The sequence below is a fragment of the Mycetomoellerius zeteki genome, unplaced genomic scaffold (assembly GCF_001594055.1).
Source record: "Mycetomoellerius zeteki isolate Tzet28-1 unplaced genomic scaffold, Tzet1.0 scaffold49, whole genome shotgun sequence".
Lineage (NCBI taxonomy): Eukaryota > Metazoa > Arthropoda > Insecta > Hymenoptera > Formicidae > Mycetomoellerius > Mycetomoellerius zeteki.
The window spans coordinates 203,807-220,126 of record NW_017257489.1 but is presented as its reverse complement, the minus strand read 5'-3'; the positions used below and the strand labels follow the sequence as shown (position 1 = coordinate 220,126).

At 34.3% G+C, this 16,320-nt stretch overlaps 1 protein-coding gene across 1 annotated transcript in view; it reads left to right on the top strand.

The window, feature by feature from the left end:
- The window catches only part of LOC108727392 (uncharacterized), a 66,239-nt gene extending 56,906 nt beyond the window's left edge, over nt 1-9,333 (top strand). Inside the window, 3 exon segments of the mRNA XM_018455509.1 lie at nt 2,242-2,466; nt 3,271-3,331; nt 9,116-9,333. Of these exon segments, the coding sequence (XP_018311011.1) occupies nt 2,242-2,466; nt 3,271-3,331; nt 9,116-9,333 (504 nt within the window).
- Nucleotides 9,334-16,320: the final 6,987 nt, after the last annotated feature.

Sequence of the window (16,320 nt, the reverse complement as noted above, 5' to 3'; positions counted from 1 at the left end):
ATTTCGCTTTTATGAGGCAACAAATTTAATAAAAGAAAAATAGATAACGATCGTTCCACGCCGTTACTATTAACGGTGAAGATAATTGTAGAATTCCACGTACCATAAAGGCTAAGGCGAAGATGCGAGAAAGCTTAGTTACAGGGCCGTTCCAATAATAACGCCTAGCTGGTTGCTACTACAATCCCTAGCGCTTAATAAATGAAGTCCCACGAGCGGAAATTAGAGTATGCAACGAAGAAAGCTGGAGGTCTTGCCCTGCTATAGACGTGCTTTCCATTCTGTTCCATTAAAGGCTCGAGTAATAAAACGTTAAAGTGAAAAAAATCGACTAAGTCGTCTTTTCGCACCTTTCGGAATCGAGTAATCAGCCTAATGACGAGCCGCCGTAATCGACATTCGTGTCAAAAGTCATTGGCAATTTTGAGCACTCTCGAAAATAACAAATCGCAAAAATAGACAGCGCATCACGACGCGCGCCGTATGTGAATTATACACGTCGCACTTTTCACATCCGATCGACGTCTTCCCCGAACATGGTTCCAATATAGATATCTGTCCCGAGTAAGTTCTCGGACACGTTTCCTCCCGCGATATCGACATGAATAATTTCACCCCGTATCGGAGTATTTCTCCACACAACCAAGTGATAAAAAAAATGATTTTTTTATATACAATAATAATTTTTAAGGCGCTAAATAAGTATATTTGAGGAAGCGTATCTTTTTGATAGCCAGAGATCACAATAAAAATCTTTTACCAAAGTTTGTTATCATGAAAGAACCCTGCACGTTTTTTTTTTATGTAATTTAATAAGTGCACAAACACGTTTCTAAAAACAAACAAATGAAAAAACTTGTGTGATACAAGTGTTTTGAAACACAACATATCGTGAAAAACGTTACCTTCGTTATATCAAAATCATAAGTCGATATAATTACCAATATCTTTGTGTAGAAAAATTGTAACATGATCTTGGTTTTGTTGGAAAGCTAAGACTGTAGCACTTTTAATGAATATAAGATCATCTATCTCCAATAAAAGTAATTAGCAAAATGTTTGATTTTTTATGTGAAAATAAAACTGATTTCTTTTTGAAATTTATATCCACTGTCTCAACATTCATTATAATGTTAATTATATTAAATGCAATTTTGCGAAAAATATAGAAATTATATATTAAAAATAAGTGGTCGATATATCGTAGTCTTCATTATTTGAATCATTTAATCCGACTATTCACTTGTTTATTCCGTGCCCTCAATCTAGAAATAATCATGGGTAAACTACATTTAAATCAGTGAAAAGTTCAAAGTGCAATGTGGAATATATATTTGAGTCCAAGTAATCTAATTAAAAGTATCATTAATATATAAATTGTATGTTCAATAAGTTCTAATATATTCGATATTAGTCAGTAACGTATAAAAAGAATTATAAGTTTAACATTCTTTCAAGAATAAATCGTTCTAATTCTTCAACCTACGAGCTAAAAGGAGATAGACGTTCCGAAAGTTAAACCGCTGGAAAAATATCTCGAGTATGCTGAACGTAAAGGGAAAGATTCTCGACGAAGGAAAATACTATTTTCCCTTTCAGTAGGCAATTCTCAAACTTCTGAACGTAAAATTATGAATGTAAGAACACACCACGTGACATTTCGGCGGATATTACGGAAATTGTGATTCGACTGGTTCCTGATAAGTTTAATGCGGCATACAGAAAAACTCAAGAGTGTTTACCGTGTGCTAATCTATAATAAAATGTGATTTATAGTCGCTTAATCAGATTTGCTGCGAAAAGTTCGACGAATAAGTTTTCGCTATCCTTGTTACTTGCTACGCAAATTTATTCCGATGAATATCATACTGCGACATTCTCACTAATCCGGCTTACGATGCGCTTCGTCGCTTCAAATAAAGATAACATTATTAAAAATTAAAATTCTTTCATTCTTCCTCTTTGTGTAAGTATCCTGCAGATTTCTTCAGCTATCGATATTACGGAAATGTTAAATTAACGGTTGGCAAAATATTTTTTTCTTTACGTTTGCAACACGCTTTTTTTCGAATGGAATACACGCGTTGTTGATGCGAACGACAAATTAAATTAACGCTCGCTCGTCAATCGATTCAAAACGTCCCGTCTCTTCCATTTTTCCTTTTTCAATTATACTACTGCGCGAAATGTTTTGCGAGTCATCCGACAACGCTTTATGCGTCAATTTCATTCATTTCGCAGACCAGCAAGAAATTTACTTCAGAGCTGAATAATACAGGCGTCGTACACTCGAAATTCGCGGGTCAAACCTATGATGCCGTATGGGCCATGGCACTCGCCTTCGCCAAAACTGAAGTCCTTCTAAACCGACAAAACGAGAGTATGGCGCAGTATGCTCACACGAGGAAGGACCTCGCCAAGCTTTTATTGGAGCAGCTTAAGGATCTGCGTTTTATCGGAGTTTCGGTGAGTCCGTATAGCCAAAGAATAAATAAAACATGGAAAGAGAGGCCGTTTATTACGTACGTATGTTTGTACGTCCACGAAACTTGAAGAACGTCACGGGAAAGTGAGCAAAATTGCCTCACACAAGTCCATACACTGAACCAAAACTATACGTAAATACAATAAAATATTCATTGAATTATGAAAAAAGAATGAAAATTGTCCAATGAATTCTTATAACGATTTAGATTATAGAACTATTCCTAGAATTCATTGCAAGAATGAATATATAGTTGTATAAATGAATCCAGTTATTGTATCAATGAATTAACTACATTAAGTCGGACATTAAGTTGGACATTGATTAACGATCATTCATTGGACTAAAAATAAACAAAATTTTTTTCAGTGTATATACAGGACATTCTGCGTCCTTTTATCTGCCTCTTTTATTAACTCGGTGCTAAGTTTCATAAAAGGGAAATATTGAGCGATTTTTAAAGTTTCAATAATAATCGAAGATAAAGAACTTTTAACGAACGTTAAGCTGAAGAACACGGGCTAAATTTAAAGTCAAAGGTTAGTTATAGACCGTGACTATTATAGCTTTCTTTTTCTTTAAAAGCGTTGAATTTTTAGAAGAGATCCTTCATAACATGAATATCAATATAACGATGTGGTTAATTTATTTATAACTGACTTACAATGAATACGTGGTTCAATTCATTTTTCAATTATAAAACGTAATTGTCTTTTATATTTTATGACATCCCGTCATTTAACTGTACTTTCATACATTCATATTTATTCTCATTGTGTTTATAGGGCCCGGTTTCCTTTGACGATGCAGATCGCGTTGGCATCACGGCATTTTATCAGATGCATGGTAAGTTTTTTACATTGTTAAAAAATAGATGTAAAAAGAATCATGTATTTTGCTGACTGGTGAAAATCTTTTAAAGCTCATAATACACAGAAAAAACGACTTTGTTGAAGTACTTAAAAATTAAACTGAATACAGATCTGAAAATAATTTTTTGTTGGACCATAAAAATAATTATGTAAGAATCTCGAGTGTGATAAGCAATGCTGCATAAAGTTTTGACATTTTAGCAACCAGTTTGAACGTCGTAATTATTTTAGTCCAACAAAGTTATCTTCAAAAGTGTTCTTTCCGAGTAGAGAGTTCCCAAATTTAATAAATCAATGGATACAAATTAAGGGATCAGAGAGTTATTGGTTTAGCAAGATTTTGATACGCTAAACCATTTGTTGACGCGAATCGAAACTTCAATGACGAGCCGTAGTACATTTCACTGTACTCTCTGGACTTTACGCTTCATCCGCTCTGCCCGAATGTCAATAACGGCGTTAAACGTACAATGAGCAGCAAGAGCTTACATCAGGGTACACGATGAAACGATCTAGCACAGACAATGGCGTGATTCTAACGATGCGGCATATCGCGTATTCTATGCCGAGGACAACTGGCGCATGGACGCGCGTATAATCCAATTTATGAGTTTTCTATTATCAACTGCGCGTCTAGCATCCCGCTAATGCGTTTTGTTTACGTGCATTTCCACGCTGTGCTTTAAGTCTATCTCGGTCTATCACTATTGCGAATTCGTATGTGCATACATCGCATAGTACATGTCCTCTCGAACAGAAAACGCAATCTTCTTTTCAGAAATCGCTTTATACGCTATATGTGATCGCTATGAATCTCGAAACAAGATTATTCGTCTCTTGCTTTGATATAGAAATACCCATTCCTCTATTATCGATATTGCACATATTGCTCCAATTTTCGTAAGTGATATGATCCGCTAAATATCTTATGCATTTAAATGAACGTGACAATGACAATTACATGTACTAAGCTGTGTATATCGGGCAATTTATATTGGGAATTAATCGCTTATTATGTAACTCGAGTAAGTGGTATTAATAAAGCACATTGCAGAGCGCAACAAATATTATTGATTGATCTATAAAGTATAATATGTCTCTATATAATTATTAAAGTCACGATGAAATATGAAAATAATATGAATACATATTCCTTTTTTTACAACTTATTCCTTTTCTTCCTTTTTCGATTTCCAAATGTCTAAAGTGTCTAAAGTTTGTTGATTCTTTATCCACCATCTGCATTTATTTTGTAGAAAATCTTCTTGTCGCACACTCGAGATGTGGAGAAAACTATGTTTCCCGATTGTATATGGAGATTTTCACACACAGACATACTGAAAAATTTTCAAGAAACACCTGACATTTTGATTCAAAAAGTTTTCAGCGTCCCTAGGTGTTCGAGTGATTGTAGCACTTGAGCTACAATGGTGTGTATTACGATTTCTCATTTCTGGTAAATGAGGGAGTGCGATTTGAATATGTGATTTACGCATGTCCCCTTATTTATATCCCCAAGAGACTAGTAGTCTGACTATACCCCCAGGTAGAATACCTAGGATATTATACCCTAGGGGTTGCCTATCTCGTACATAGTATATATGAGTCACTGAAATTGATGTGTAGCAATATCACCAAAAATGTGTGCAAAAATATATATCTTACATTTTTTATTGTAATCGCCACCTCTGACTCGGTTGTCAACAGGCGTACAAACGGCCGCGTTTAAAAATAATCGTGCACAGTAAGGTAACATGTCGACACTGACATTTGCGTTAAATTAAAAATTAGTCTCTCTCTTTTATCATTAACGCTACAGTAACGCTGTTGTCGCGCTCGAATATAACGTTAATTAATCCAGAGAAACATTAGCCGAGAAATCGTGCCGCGCGATGTACTCTGATAGACGTCGTGATGATTACCTTTCTTCCTGGTTATTTCTTCTCTCCGTTATTCGTAAATGTGCCCACAGCCACGCACTCTGGAGATGGAAATTTATTTTATTAACACTGTCGTAATAATTGTTTAATTGCAATATGCACTTATAAAATCTCTCTCTATTTCAGCGAAATACTATCTTTTCCAATACACCGTGTGCATAAATAGAGTTAATCGTATTCGTCATAGAAAGTACAAAGGGAACTAAATGTAGGTATACTTAATGTATCGCAGTATATTTATCACGATTTCATTTATATTTGTCATCAAAGATAAGCTATTTTTGTAGTTATCCTTGCGTTCATTTTTCATGTGACTCAGCAAATTATTGGAAATAATAAAGGTAATGTAACAACAAATTCGAGGAAAGAAAGCCGATGCTGTTATTAGTACGTAGTTATAATTAATCAAATTACTTTATTAATAAGGAGTGTACATAAGTCAAGAATAAGCAAACGTTTCGACTATCAGTTTTTGGTCTTCCTCAGCCTTCGGTCTTGCTTACATAATAACAAAAAAAAAGACAAATTTACAGAGAATCGTATAGACGTTCTAACTAGGTTAATGTAATCCTAAAGCCTAAATAATGCCAAGGCATTAACTTGTAAAACAATTGTAAACTTTTAAATTCTTTATATAATGATTTAATTAATAATCTTAAAGAATTGTGATGTTTCTTAATTTTAATTTATAATTTATAATTCTTTAATTTTAATTTTAATTTAATTTCAATTTGTAATTTAAGTTTGAATTTAGTCATTTATTTAATGCGTAATTATAATTCCAATTTTAAAATTTTAAATTCGCATAATATATAAACTACAATGTACTTACTTTTAACAATGTACTTAATTTGAACTCTTGATGTTATTTAATTTGAATCTCATTCTTGACTTTTATATATATTAGTCTTGCTGTAGTAAAAAACAATTATCACTTATGTTTGAACTGTCTTGATGATATGACCACAGTCTGTCAGCATGATTTAATTTATCATAATTTAGTTACAACAATAACTGTGTCTGTGACTTGTTTAAGATACAGTCGGCTTATTAGTATAACAGTTTGTGAAAGTTTTTTCTTAATTATTAATGTATAAGAATTAATTTGTCTGCTTCATTATATTAGTTACAACGTTGCATCTTAATGTTCGTTTTTATTATTACAGTTAGTTGTATCTATGATTTACTTTCTATCTACGTTCAAATTGAAACCTTATAACTTTCGGATCGTTTATCTTTAATATCCCCATTATGTTGAAGACAACAACACACAAATTGACCAAGATGCACTTTTTTCGATTTTCGTAACACTAACCTAGTTAGAGCGTCTATCATGATTGCTCTGTAAAGAGTGATTCCAAAAATCACCCGTTTTGGGGCTGAACCCTCGATTTTGCGACTGAACTCTGTATTCAATGGTACCTTATAATGAAACGTTAATCACAGAGAAGTTTCAAGTTGAGGTGAAAATTGTTTTCAGAGCTAGAGAGGTGGAATCAAAGTCTATTATCGAATTATCATTATACGGGTGTCTCAAAATAATCGCCAAATATTTCATGGACAGGTAGAGCGGACTAAAAAATCGGATTTTCGCATAGACGTAATATACGTAACACCCCCTCCAATTATGATAACAATTGTCGCTTCAACTGAAACTTCTTTGTAATTAATATCTCATTGTAGGGTATCATTTGGCACACAGTTCAGTCCAAACATTGAGGGCCCAAAAACGGGCGAAAAAGACCCCTTTTTTGGGATCACTCTTTGTCTCCTTTTTGTTATCACATGAACACTGAGGAAGACTAAAACCTGATGGTCAAAATGTTTGCTTATTTTTTATTTATGTACACTCCTTGTTAATAAAGTAATTTGGTTAATTACAAATCCAAACTTATAACAGCATCAACTCATTCCAGCTTTCTTTTCTCGCGATTCAACAAATTATGTCACTTGTATTCAGACAATGTTTCAAATCTTTTGTTTGTAAAATAAAATTTTGAATAAAATTGTTTGAAAAGTATTAATATTCTTAGATAACTGTTGATTTTATTATGGCATATTTATATCGTGAGCTAAAATCATCATTCTGCTATACCGCTAACAAATCGACGTGAAAACTTCCCACGACGTTCCCATTCGTTCGAAACGTCTGAGAGAAATCGCGTAGACTTCGTAAACTAGTAACTCGACGCAGCACGACCGACCGCGCAACTACTAACTTTGCGTTCGCGAAACTGGTATTGAATTATAAAACTGAGTGCCTCTTGTACTCAAAATTACAATCAGACATCTCTTGCACTTGTGACACTATCATTGAATTCTTATCTTCTTTTTTATATTTTTAAACTCAATTCGAAGTTAAATATTCATCACAATTGGCATACCCAAACGGAATAACAAGTCATTATGATATCAAAATGATGTCAAAATGATTCCAAAATGATCATTGAAAGTCATTTTTCAATCATTTTCGATTCATTTTAATGTCATTTTGACGTTACCGTGACTTGTTGTTCTGCTTAGATAACGTTTTATTCAACGTACGTGTTTATAATTCAGTTATCAAAATAGTAATTATAATACTTGCTGTACATCACGATTCATTAGTTTATATCTAACACTATAATTTACAAACGAAACGTCATAATACGGGAAACCGAGTGTCTCTTAATTGCAGAAACCAAATAAAATCTACAGAGTAATTTAACACAAAATCAATACATATCGACGTCTTATATCCCGCTTTGAGTTAAATCAAATACAGGTCAGTTAAACAGATGAATTATCACAGTTGCTAAAAATATAAACAGTATTTATTTATTTCTCAATACTGTTACCAAAAATATATATTTTTTAAATTTTATATGCGCTTTGTTTTCTTTGGTAATATTAATTTTATTATTGTTTTAATGTTGAATTCAAACATACGTGTTTTTGGAAAAGAAATGATTATTGTGGTTCTAGGCGAGCATATTTACTATACAATAATCGATTAGATATATGTAGATATATGGTATTGTCGTGAAAATCGATTCATTTGCCTTAACCTCAATATTTAATTGCAATCAATCACAATCACGTTAAATGCCCTGGAGTAGATCCTCGTATAGATTTCCAATATAATGTTAAGTCTTTTAACTTTTAACACATTCAGCCATTTATCGTGTGATATTCACTAATGGCAAAAACTAATGGATTTTCCCTTTTTTTTACATCGAGTTGACCAAACGTGTGAAAAAGTTTCCTGCAGAGAATTTATTTTCTAGTATAAATTGACTAATAGTTCACCACCAATTTTTACAACCCCTTGATGGTCTGTTTGTGTTACAACTTTTTCGCTTCATGCTTGTTTTCTATTTCTCATCCAATTTATAAGTTGCGTGCATATATACAAAAATGCACAAAGTTTTTTCTCTACACAATAAATTCCTGCTCCGTAGGATTATTACGAATAGCTGCCACTGATCGATATAATACTGACCACTTTGATAAGCAAATAAAATCAGACGAAAGTTAATCGAATTTATGCAAGCGGAAGCGATTCCTTCGACGCGTGAAATCCGCTTATGATGAAGTTATTGCGCGGTTATCATAAATTCGCATGTATTAAAGCACGACCGTGGCCCGATAACGGGACGAAAATAAAAGCGACGAATTGCATATTCAGTTAGTTTTTGTAGCGTCACGTTAGAGCAGTATCTCGACGCGATTTCACTTTTCTGTCGCGCATATATAGAACTCCCCGGGGTTGGTTCGCCCCGTGGCGGTTGGGGGAGAGTTAACAGATCCTGAAAATAAAGAACCGCTTAAATCCCTAGTCTCGGCGCCGAAGTTTAATGCTCGTAAGGGGTTTTTAGAGGTTCCACGTTGCAGGAACACGGAGCAGAGTAAATATCAGGCCAACGTCGCGGTTTATGTACTTGCCGGAATCATAGTCTCCGTCTGGAGATATGAGCTACGAAATGGGATCGTCGCCGTGAATCCTGCAGTAACGCGATTGACAATACTCGTTCGAATCGGCGATCTTTTACGCTAGCAAAAAGTCAATGCATTATTAATAAGGATGGACTCTCATCGAAATCGCTAGAGAAAAACGTGCAAAACCAAAGAGACGCGAAAAGAAAGAGATAGATAGAGGGAGAGAGGGGGAGAGAGAGAGAGAGAGAGAGAGAGAGATTTAATAATATCACTTGATTAAATCGGTATTTTTTTTCAACGTCAAAAGTTGACTTTATTATAGAAACACAGCACATGTTTATCAAATTATAGCCGACAGCGATAATAACGGCAGGTGCGAGAGAAGAAAATACCGCTCTAATAATATTGATTTAATCTAATATTATTGATATTATCGAGTAATTTTACATTAAAGATTCAGCTTTTTCAATCTGTTCTATTTGGCTGCTGTTACGGTAATTAATGCGTTTGTAATTACAACGTGTGCGTCAGCTACCTTTCGTTGTGCGCTATGGTCAAATAATGGAAAATACGGTGCCGCACAAAACCAAGATAAATGCCGTCGTAATTGCTTTCATATTATTCTCACGAGAGATGTCCACATGTCCTCGTCGAAATTTTATAATTAATTTCATGCAAGAGAGAGAGAGATTGCTCCGACCAAACTGTACTGCAATTTCAACCGGGCTAATCATTTAGTAGGTACGACTGGAGATTTGTCTGAGATAAACCAAAGAAACCGTTTGTGTTCCATGTCACGTATTTATATAACTTCCATAACACGCTGACTAAAAATTGCGTCGTTAAAATACTAAGTGCATTGTACACAATAAATATAAACGCGTGAAAAATTTGAATAGATACAAATTTGTCTGAAAATCCAAAACGCGAAGCTACAAATGTGTGCCTGAAAATCTGCATCGGGAAACGAGATTTGTGGGACGGTGCAACGATGGAAGTTTACGTGCGCGAAATTCATGATGAAATTTTATGTATGTTCATCACAATATTTTCCACTTGCGGATTTATACGTCGCTTACTTATAATCAATATGCTGTTTCGCTGTTGAAGAGAATCGAAACGTCTTGCGCGAATGCACGTACGCGATTTCTTTCGGGATTCTGTAGCCGGTGAGGCGTGATTCGAAATCCACCGCCGACGACGAACAATAGGTCAAGAGTTCTCTCTTGCTGGTAACAACACAATGCTAATGCATAATTCGAGTAGTCCATGGAAGCACCGACCTCCGGTATGCCCACGATTCCAGCGATAGAATTCCTCGCGAAATCAAGCCTCCTCGCGGCATAACGCGGGCACGCGTTGTTCACTCGCACCCCGGCAATGCATGCAGCGGATAATAGGCGGAAATATTTCAGCAGTGTGTCACCTATATCCAGCAGTATTGCTTCACTTTCACGTATCCTCGATGCACATTCAGGATTGAGGCCGCGATTCATTATTATCTGCATTTCTGTCTCTACCTGCCTGTTGTCAGACTAAAAGCCATGCCCGAACAATCTCTTAAAAGCTCCAATAATAGAAGATAACGGATAGGATCCTCTGTATTTTCATCTTCATATAAAATATATACACATTTTTTTAATATTAAAGATTGTACGTATGAATATACTGTCTATTCTCTCGAAAATATATTAAAAATATGTTAAGTACTGGGTATCCCACGGGAGAAGGTGTTGAAACTAATCAGCTGTCATTTTCGAAAGTATTCAGTTATTGAAAAAACAAAAATTGCGCTGAAAAGAGGAAAGTCTGCAATTTTTAATGAGTATAAATGAAATTTAATAAAATGTTTGTGTATCAATTAATTTTATTGATGAAAAATATACTAAAATCAAGTAAACGCTCAGATTAATATCAAAGACCGTAGATAAGACCGAAAAACAGTTTCAGATTTAGTAGCAGCTATTGAAAAAGTTATTAGCAATATTAAAAACGATATGTTAGAAAAAGTTTTTGCGAGTTTTCGTAACAAAAATTGTGTTTTGTACAAATTCAGATGATGCGCACTCCAAAAAAATTACTCCTTGGGATTACGAGTATATTTTTCATCAATAAAATTAATTGACACACAAACATTTTGTTAAATTTTATTTATACCCATTAAAAATTGCAGATTGCTTTCCTCTTTTCAACGCAATTTTTATTTTTTCAATAACTGAATACTTTCGAAAATGACAATTGATTAGTTTCAACACCTTCCCGTGGGACACCCTGTACATAATACTTAATATATTTCTTCCACTCTACAATTGCATTTTAAACATATACGAAGGTTTCATTTGCTTAAAATGTGTTGTAAATTCTGTATACAATAATATTTCTAATTGTCAACTTAACAGAAGTAACATTGATTAGATTATTAAAAGCCATTACGGAAACTTGTTACCTATATCTTAAAACATGAGAAATTTGCGCAACAAATATCAGAACATCGCTTCTCATTGTAGTAAATTTAACAAAGAGAAACCGAGAGGCAGATAGTACAAAATATTTTGTTAAACTTGAGAGCCTCTTGATACGTAATACCAAAAAGTTTATGTTATTTCTCTCTCTCTCTCTCTCTCTTTCTCCCTCTTTATTCTCTCCAATAAGAGCGTTCGTATATTTCAAGACACAAAGCGTTTTATTTTCAGGGCTCATAATCCTGTAATACTTTCATGCAATATCTTCACGATAAAAAACTCTTCGAAACTCACGAGAATTATTTTCCACTTCGTATATCACAGTAGGGAAATCATTAGTCACGTGTCAGTTGGGACAAAAACAATCGCGAGGGAGAGAAGTATTCTCTCTATTAAGAAGTGAGTGATGTAAGGAGGGTTAAAAACTTACCAATTTTGTCGCGTTAAACCGCTAATATTCTCTCTTTCTCTCTTGCTTTCGGGAGCGCTGAACCCGAGAATCTTTTGCCATTTTCACGCTTTTCTGATAGCACGATCGCCGTCTGTGGTATATCATGGGCTCATCGCCCAGCTCGTTAACCCTCGCTCGGAGTCGCGCGAAGAAGTGACTTCTTTTTTTAGCAGTCTCGTCCCAGCGACATCGATTTTAGATAAAGTCAATGAACGCGAATTTCCGACGCCAATGGCAATTAGACAGGAAAGACAGGACCAGCGCAAGAGATCCGTACTGCTGTTTGGATAAATTAAATAGACCACCACTGCGCGTTTACCACCTGTGACTTGTCTTCGATATCTTTCTTTCTTTTTTTATTTTAGCCGTACACTCGTTTTCAGCAGTGTCAAATCCTGCTGCAATCTATCAAGTTCTGACAAATGGTGAACCTTCCATCGCCGAGACTTGAGCGACTTTTCAACGCAGTATATTGCAATCGCGCAGGATGGACGAAAAGGGTAAAAAGAAATAAGTATATAGTTATTCTTACTTTTTGTACGACAAATCAAATAGCGTCGATCGATTGACATCGTATCCTTACTTGAGAAAATAATAATAGACGAAGAAGGAAAACATCGAGGGCGATGGAATGAAGTAACTGAATGAAGTTCCTTGTAAAGGTCAATGAAAGGGTTACGTAGAAGATTGAACTTAGTGATATAGAAAAGATTCTTGTACGATGAACTGTCACGGATATTGATTTAAATCTTTGAGAGAAAAAAAAGTGATAAAACAAATTATCTGATATCACGGTGAAATGAAAATCAGATGTAAGAGAGAACGAGGAAAAAGGGCAGCGCACAATTGAACTTCATTTTACTTATTACGACCGAGAGGTAATGGAGTTGTCCGATTACCCTCCGTAATCATGCAGAAGCAGGAATCGGGCAAATAGATTTGTCGTTTGTTTCGAAGGCAATTGCGATTACGTCACCAGCATCTATCGCGTCGTTTATTTTACTTTGTCATTTCCGCTATTTTCTCATTACTCACTATCGGCCGCCGTTCGCGTCTTACTTCTTTACCTTATTGTAAAGTGGTCACTCGAGAAGGACGTAATTTCTGTGCTTCGAGAGGTGCTCTATCGATCTATTTGCTCGGCTTCAGAGCGAGCATTGCTGGTGCGGCATCTAAAATTCGTCGTGCCCAATTTGCAAGCGGGATTAAGCATGCAAAAGAGCGGTCATTGCGTCCGTTGACGCGGGTTTATCATGAAATATTATAGCGCGTACGCTCGCTGGAGAAATTGCGTTGACGGAATATGACGGACGTGAAAAAAATACAAATATAAAACCGTCCATAAAACCGTGGACTACAGATCTCTTTATCTACCATTTACGTCTGAAACGTTCCGGGCGTACAATCCGAGAGATTGGCCGACAATTTATTGTACCGTAATAAAATCACGCTCGCCACTTCTTCTTTCTTGCTACCAAATGATAATCGCGCTGAGAACTTGCGAAATCAGCAAGAGAGCTCGTGCGACGCGCTGAAAGGCAAACAAATTGCTGTATACAGGGAGCTATAAAGGCCATTTTACTCGATTTAAAATGCGCGACAGAATTTGTAGGAGAGAATCCACTAGAATTTTATTTTAAATTTTGTTAATATACTGCGCAGAATTTTTTATTTTAAAGATATTCTTTGCATGATAAAATTATGAATATATAAAATTCTGTTACGAATTCAATTGTGAATTATATATAGTTCATGTAAAATTAACCTAAGCGTTTCGAGATGCACGAAGCAGAAACTCACATAAACGTGGAGATAAAAAGAAATAAAAGGATGGATAGTATGGATAGTATGGACAGCATGGATAATATCAATTGCGAGCATTCGCTGATTCTAGCAGAAAGAATAAATGTAACAACATGATATTCTTTGTTCCTCTTCAAATTAAATTTAATGCGACACAGCTAACTACTCTTGATATTATAAGAGAAAATCCTCAACGAACCTACAGAGTGCTTCAAAATGGTTTTAAGACACTTTGTATAATGAAAATAACAACAAATTGGTAAAAGGATTCAGTTCGCGTATTTGTTACGATAAACAGTTTACTGATACCTTAAATCTGCGTAAAAGGTTTATGATCTAAAGATAAATTTAGAATACGTATTTTAATTCGTGCGATTCAATCTTTATTTATCCAATTGATTTCTTGATTTGTATAGAATTGATGACGTCTATCTTGAAATAGCTAAATATAAATTATTAAACGCTCGTACCATCTTTGAGTACGTTTTTTTTTGTTATATTATATATGAATTTATGAACAAAAGTATTATTTGTTACATATAAAAAGTATACATATATATATACAAATAATATTTATATATATACAACATACACACATAATATTGCAGCAAGAAAAAAATATGTATGTACAAAATACATCTTATTTTGATTCAATTCTTGTTTTTAATTTAAGACATAAGAAAATAATATCCCAAAATAATAGTACGTTATTTCTTAATAAAATATAAATATGACTACTATATAAAATATTTCATAATCATCATATAATATTTTAATAATGTATCAGAGATTAATACTAGAAACAAAAATCCTGATATACGAAAAAGGATCAAAGTCGTACTGATCCCTAATTAGACATTTTCTCTTTTATTTAATTCTCTTTGATTGTAACTATGAAAGGAATACAATAATCGATTGTATTTCCAAGAACTTGGCAAAAAATCCAGATTGCTTATTTCAGAATCAAACACAAGAAGTCTTCTTAAAAATTTAAGAGACATCGGTATTTCTACTGTATACTGTAAGAAACTATAACTTTTCCTTATTGTTATATAGTTATAACTTTTCGACTTTTGCAACAACACCTATATCAAATTGATTTTATTTTTATCTCATATTGCATTAATTTATCAAAACAAGACAACTTGGAGGATATCGCATTGTCAGCAAATCGATTTGCATAATATTATGAGTAGCATTTATAATGATTGAGTGGTACGGTAATATCTCCATTTCCGGAATTATTTCGGACAGACAGATTATCAATTTTCTATTACGTAATGTTATTGAATTAATTATTAAACTTAGCTTAACATGTTATATTATTCTGCCATATATTTTTTATATATAAAATGATATAATCATATGATGTTAAAATAAATGTGATGCGTAAAAAGATTTAATTAATTAATTTTTTCAACTGTCGCGAAAAGATTTAAAATCGATTTAAAAAACAAATATCTTTTTAATATAATAGTGTATGTGTGTGCGCGCGCGCGCGCGCGTGTGTGTGTGTGTGTATGCTACTAATTCGCTGTAATTTTCCCTGTGTCACGTTTTGCTACAAGATGATCGCTTTTAGAAGCAATCACTTTAATCGAATAGCGCTTAATCCGTTATTCGAATAGGTTTCTCACTGAAACTTCGGCCTCAGGTGTGATGAAAGCAATGCTGACAAGGTTCGCACAGCTTCATTCTACCTTTTGCCTGCCTCGCGAATATCCGAGCTTACTGACATCAACCGATAAATTGTCGAACGAATAGGAGAGAAAAGGAGGCGGATAATGGATTTTCTAAGGACATCGAACGACGAGGTGGAAGGAATTGAAGCCTCGGTTTGATTAACGTTGCCCTTTGACGTGTGCACTGTAACTCTATCCCCAATAAGAAAATAATCATCAGCACTCGGAAAGAGTCACGTCTGTTTTGACAGAATTAATATTACTAGCATGAAACGTGAAAATTCAGTTATAATTGAGTTGTTTAGTATTGTTGACATTTTATTCACGGACTATATTCTAAATTCTTTTCTATTTTTGTATATATCACTACAGTCTCAAATGTTACAAAGATAATTAATTTCTCCTTTAAAATTGTCCGCAATAAAAAAGAGAAAGCGGTAGGTGCGCAAACAAAAGAGAGAAAGAGAAAATTACGTTCCCAACGTAAATAAATGTCCCTTTAGACGTCTCGATCTCTTTTCGCTACTTATTTTCTGACACACTAACGGAACAGTTTTACTAGACATTCACGATGAAAGGAAAGAGAAATCGGAATAGAGCAGAGACAAAAAAAGTTTGAAGTAAAAATCGATAGCCTTTATCCCTAGAAAATTCATCTTCTTGTCGCAGTTCTGTTATTTCCTATTTCATCAATAATTACAATTTTT